We start from the raw sequence: 5,897 nt of genomic DNA, 5'->3' as shown, positions 1-5,897 counted from the left end.
GAGCACACTGGGCTCACATGGAGGGGGGGGGCAGGAGCTCCAACAAGCCGTGTAGGACAGAGAGTGAATACCTGGTGAATACACATACTATACAGAGATGCTGTATGAGAAACCAATGTGATTTTGGAAAATTGCACAATTTAAATCTATTCTAGTAGACCTCAACAATGGAATTATGATCAGTAGAAATGGCCATGACATGGGACCTTTAATCCTAAAGATGGTGACAAATAATGTCTTATAACTATTTTCTGATTCACAGAGAGATACAAAGGAATATCCCAAATTATTTTTGTAAAAACCTTTGACTATAATGTCAAGAAAGTGAAACATTGTCGCATATTTGAGGAAAAAATGTCAGAATACATGCTTTGCTGTTTTTATTGTTAGTTTCATGATGATATCTAGTAGTTAAAATGTGTCCACTATTCACCTGGAGCGTCTCCTATTAAATTTTTGGCAGGTAACACTAGAGAGGAAGCAAGAGGAAGTTAGATTTGCTAACTCTTTCCCATTAAAAGTTACTAGCAGCATTAGCTCTAAGAGTTGCTAGGTTGGCCATCCAATCATTTTCATTCAATCCATTGTAGTACAAATACAGGTTTATTGATGTTGCCAGGATGTAAAAAGAATTGCAACAAATATAACAAAAAAAACGGAAGGAAATCAGTTACTAGCGTGTTTAAAGTTCCAAACCTCTCATGGATACAAAGGCTCAACCTTCTCAGCAGTGGTGGAATGTAACTATTATAGATACTATATAGGACATTTACCCAAGTACTGTACTTTTTTTCTCACACCTCACTACATATTGAAGTCAAATATTGTACTTTGTACTACATTTATTTAACACTCATAGTTACTAGCTATTTCTTACATATAAAACATAACATTTTTGATGTGATACCGGTACTGTACTGTAAAGTACCTGCAATTGTCTTAACATTGACCAAATACAACATTACATGTTCTTACATGTATTTGTAAGCAATACAAACTGAATAATATAATATTATTGTATGATATAATACTTTGAAAAGAGCCATTGTGCATAATACTTTTGATACTTTAAGTACATTATTATTCTATACTCCTCCTGAACTAACATTTTGAATTCATGACTTAAATGGAGTATTTTTGGACCAAAGTATTTCTACTTTTACTGAAGTAAAGGATATGCTTCTCGCGTCAAATCCAACCTAAACCACTGCTGCCCTAAGCCCAGCCAACAAAGAGGTTCACGTGAGTGAAAAAAAAAAACTTAGGGAAGGAAAGAGGAACATTTTCACACATCATCAGGGGAACATGGGCAGGTGAGTAGTGTGGTGACAGGATGGCAAACACTCTGGTCGGAGGAGCAGTGTATGGTGGCACCATCAACAGGTACTTACTTGGAAGAGATTTTCTTTGTTTGACTGTCGGGAATCCCCTTTATTACAGGACATCTATCAACAAAAGAAAGAGGAAAGAACTATCCATGAATACATGTAAAGCTGTTCATGAGTGTCAACATCCAAACCTAGAGAGGCCTGCAGTGCAGACAGTACAGTACGAGTTCAAACACATACCAAGTCTTTAGGACATGATGGTGCAGAGGATTGGTCAGAATAATCTCTGCCTCCCTAAATCAGAATCAACCAGAATACTTTATTCATTCCGATTCTGAATACCTGCTTATTAAACAGACCAACAAGATAGAGATCAGCGGAGGATAAAACCACGTTCTACCACCTGACTCAACACCTGCTGTTGGATGAGTGGATTAAAGCTAAAGAGGCTAAACATATGTATTTGTTGAATCATTCAATATGCTATTAAAATATCTTCATTGCTGAGAAACGCAGACTCTAGTGCAGTTAGGCTTTGTTCAATCATTAGTAGCTGTGCACTCTCACAACGTCATAGAGTCCTTGATCCCATTAACTTTTTGATTAGACATTACTAATTCTTGAGAGGCGGTTCTGTCCTGATGGAGATGGCTGCAGTTACCTTGGTGAAGGACACCGTGCTTCAGCTCGCTCGGACATCCCTAGCAATAAAAGCTGCAGTTCACTTTTATTACACAGCCTTTTAAGCTAATGTGGGTATCATAGAGCAAATGTTAAGGCTGAGAAAGCAGCGAGACAGCAGCACTTTGTTTGGTCTCTTTTTTATTTATCTCAGCGGGGCTTAAACAAACAGCATGTGCTGAGGACACCCACTGAACCGCCAGCAGGAGATTAGAACGAGCTGATTTCAGGAGTTTTCAGGTTCTTGAATTCTTGTCGCTCAATATTTGAAAGTGAAATCAATGCACTGGGACTAGTCTTTGGGGTAGTTCTGTTACTCTTAGCAATATTGGGATCTTGAACCCTGTACACACCAGACATATCATCTGAGGCACTATCTCCAAAAAGAGACAGGCCAAACTGCACTCTCAGTTCTTTATATTTTCTGGTGAGCAGGCTGCAAATGTACCGATTGCTCCACAGGCTCCTGTTTTAGGTAGTTTATACAACTTCTTGAATCACGAGGCAGGGGTTTAGAGAAGGAAAAAGACAGACAGGAGAGATGTTTCAGCCCTTTTGTTTTCCCTCCATACTGTGTGTTCCCGGCACTGTCAGCCACGGGGGTGCTACATGAGTGTGTGTTACGTCTTTGTATTAGGCTGAGATTTCAGTGATCTCATACTGTACCGTGTTTTTTGGTGGGTTCACATTGGGAACAAGAGTGCCCAAGGCACGCTCCTTTGGGAAGCCTACGGCAAAGAACACATGCATGTACAGCCATGGGGGTACATCATTATGTACAACAATGGCTAACACGCACACCAACATAAGCCACACACACACACACACACACACACACACACACACACACACACCTCTGGAGGTGGGCACTGTCAAATCACATGGTTCTAAGTATTATCTTTTTTTTCTCTGATTATTAACTCAAGCTTTGACCCCACTTAATGAGTCATATCTGTGTCAAGTCAAACATTCTTACAACGAATTTCAAAAACAAACAGCGTATGATTTTACTTTTGTGTGCAGTATCAACACTCATCCTCATTCAGAGCAGTAAACATTTAGACTGATAACTCCACAATACCTCAGCAGACTAGTTTCTAAGATACAACACATTATTGTGAAGGGTTTGGCTTACTTGTACCTCTCTGTTTGCACAGTAAAACAACAGGCTTTGTCAAAGACAGTGATAAGAGATGTGTTTCCCACCTGCAGGATGGCCCCATAGAGGCGCAGCAGGACGCTCCGCGGCTCGTCCCCGACAGAGAGCTGGCTGTCGGGGAGGCTGCACAGGAAGAGCTTGTTGCTCAGACCACCCCTGCAGGACAGACGGAAATAGGATTGTTCATTGCAGGTAGATAAGGCGTCCAATGGATGTTTGAAAGATATATCTTCTCATTTTTATACTCCTAAAATAAGCCTAATAAAAACCATTCTAAAATGGAGCAACTTTCACCAAATCCAATTTTCCCCTGGATAAATAGAATATTCTAATTCTGATTGATTAATACAGTTTAAGAAAATGATACATTTGAAAATAAATCAATCCAATTTTATTTAAATAGCCATACATCACAAGTTACCCATGGGTCTCTGGTGGCTTTTCAGTATGTAAAGCATGACACCATAAACCCCTGCAGCAAACAAGAAAAAAACCCAAGAAATCCCAAAGACCGTGGGGAAAAAATTGATCAGATCCTGGTCTATGGGCTTAGATTTGTCTCGTAAATATTTGTGTGAACATGAAAAAAATGTGTGTGTAAATATGTGATTTGTAAATGTAAAACACCATCCACAAATGCATTTAAAAGATGTGCATGCAAACTCACAAATAAATGTGCAAATACGCTAAATATTTAAAGTTTGTCTCAAAACTCTGTGTAAAAAGACCAAGCAGAGATTTGAGATCCACAAGCACATTTTTGGTTGACAAATACAAAATGGATTCACAAATGCCTGATTGAAAGTTGTCAATGTTAAAGAGATATTCACAAATTCCTTTTGTTTATTTGTATATTAATTATAGTATTCACAAATCTTTTTTTTATCTGTGAAAATATTTTTGCGTATTTGCAGATCCTTTTTACATTGGCAAATGTATTTGTGAGTTTGCAAATCTTTTAAATGCATTTGTGGATGGTGTTTTACATTTACAAATCATATATTTACACGCAAATTATTGTCAAATTGACAAATCTAAGCCCATACTGGTCCGATGTAGGAAACGTGTAGAACTACAATCGCAATTACCTAGTTCAATTAATGCCTATTAAAACTCAGCATAAAGTGGTGATATGGTACAACATACACATTTATGAGGCTTAAAACAGCAGCTTAAGAAAAAAAAAAAGGGAAACAATGATTGGCCACCCAGTGTTTCCAAACACCATTTGAAAAAGCGGAAGTCCAGCTTAGGGCAGAAATAACTTTGAACGATGCTATGACATGAATTAACTGGTACAATTCCAGATAGAAAGCAAACATATTTAACAACATATAATTGCACATTTCTATATACCCAAACTCTTTCGAAATCTGCACAGCCCTCCACTCTAAAATATATTATAATGCAGATTGTCATATAAAAATTGCATTTTGTATATTTATATTTGGTGTTAATAATTGTCTTTTTTTAACGTTAAATAGCTTCTTTTTAAAAAAAAATTATATTTTGGACCTTCTCTTAGAAGTTATTTCCCCATGTTGTTTTATGTTTGCACTTTGCACCACCATACACCAAGGCATTTCTTTAAACGTAAAATGTATACTGAAAGGGATTCTATTGTCATAGTTTCCTGTGTAGCAGCTAAGGATCACATCACTGCACAAATGTATTATTCAGCCTCTAACGGTGAGACTGTGTAATCACTCCAACCAAATGGGCCTATTTTCACCAAACAAGCGCGTGCAACACTGTACCGTATGATGGTGATGTGGAAGTGTTCCTCGGCCAGGCTCTTCCAGGCTCCATGGAGGAACTCCCGGCACCACAGATAAGCCTTGCGGCGGGTCTCCAAGTCGGGCAGCTCGAGCTGAACCAGCGCCTTGCAGTCCCCCTCGGTGTCGCCCTGAACCTGCAGGGCGTTTTCGGTCACCAGCAGACCCAGAGACAAGGAGGGGGAAGAAGATACTCCGTTGATAAATTTAGTTTTCATACTGCTTTTTAGTAATAAAACGCAAATTCTGACCCCCTCTGAGCGACTAAGCTAATCGTTATCCTCTGGCTGGTGTCGCAGGAGGATTTATTTCCGTTATCCGCAACAATTATTTTCTCTCAGTGGATGTATAAAGGACAGAGGGTTGTAGTTCTCCTTATTTTTCGTTGGAAAAATGCGAAGCTCTGTGGAGAGGTCTGATAAACAGTCTGCAGCAGGCTCCGTTTCTGGCAATGTATGAATAAAGTGTGAGGAGGGACGCGTTGATGTAAAGGAAGAGTACGCAGGGCGGGGTCACGTGACGCGTAGGGGGCATACTCTTCCCTCATTGGTCGGCTCGGACACGTCCCCGAGGCACCAAAACAAACCATATGGTGACTTATAGAGAACCGCAGTGACGCGTCGCAAAACCCGGAAGTAAGTTAGCATTTTCAGCACTTCCGGTTCCTTCTTCAAAAAGCAATGCATTTTTTCCATAGGGTTTTGGAAAATAGCTCGAAATAAGGTCTGTGGTTGACACAAATTTAAGAGATAAATCACGTTTTTTTCTACGACATTAAATACATCAGCAGTGACCCCACTGGGGATTTTTGAAGAGTTTACGTGTCTGAAAAACGATGGTTGTTACCGAGTGGCTGAATAGGACTACAGAAATTGTCGAGGCCGTTGTACGTCATTACGCCGAACACGTAAACACTCCCGCTAAGTTTGTTTTCCCCTGTGTTCTGTTTGAAAG

The 5,897-nt window shown here is 39.5% G+C and overlaps 1 protein-coding gene across 3 annotated transcripts; it reads right to left on the bottom strand.

The window, feature by feature from the left end:
* Nucleotides 1–398: 398 nt before the first annotated feature.
* LOC104958482 (choline kinase alpha-like) lies at nt 399–5,423 on the bottom strand. 3 transcript variants are annotated; one of them, XM_010786242.1, is made up of 4 exons: nt 4,926–5,423; nt 3,216–3,324; nt 2,676–2,737; nt 399–1,445 (listed from the first exon to the last, which is right to left on the bottom strand). In XM_010786242.1, the coding sequence occupies exons 1-3, from the start codon at nt 5,159–5,161 to the stop codon at nt 2,693–2,695; spliced, it is 390 nt and encodes a 129-aa protein (XP_010784544.1). In that variant the 5' UTR covers nt 5,162–5,423; the 3' UTR covers nt 399–1,445; nt 2,676–2,692. The 3 variants fall into 3 exon arrangements, with proteins under 3 accessions (XP_010784544.1, XP_010784537.1, XP_010784530.1); XM_010786235.1 differs by lacking the exon at nt 2,676–2,737; XM_010786228.1 differs by lacking the exons at nt 399–1,445; nt 2,676–2,737 and having other exon boundaries at nt 2,926–3,324.
* Between the last annotated feature and the right edge of the window lie 474 nt (nt 5,424–5,897).

The sequence above is a fragment of the Notothenia coriiceps genome, unplaced genomic scaffold (assembly GCF_000735185.1).
Source record: "Notothenia coriiceps isolate Sejong01 unplaced genomic scaffold, NC01 NC01_scaffold00001023, whole genome shotgun sequence".
NCBI lineage: Eukaryota > Metazoa > Chordata > Actinopteri > Perciformes > Nototheniidae > Notothenia > Notothenia coriiceps.
This window is presented reverse-complemented; position numbering and strand designations above follow the sequence as displayed.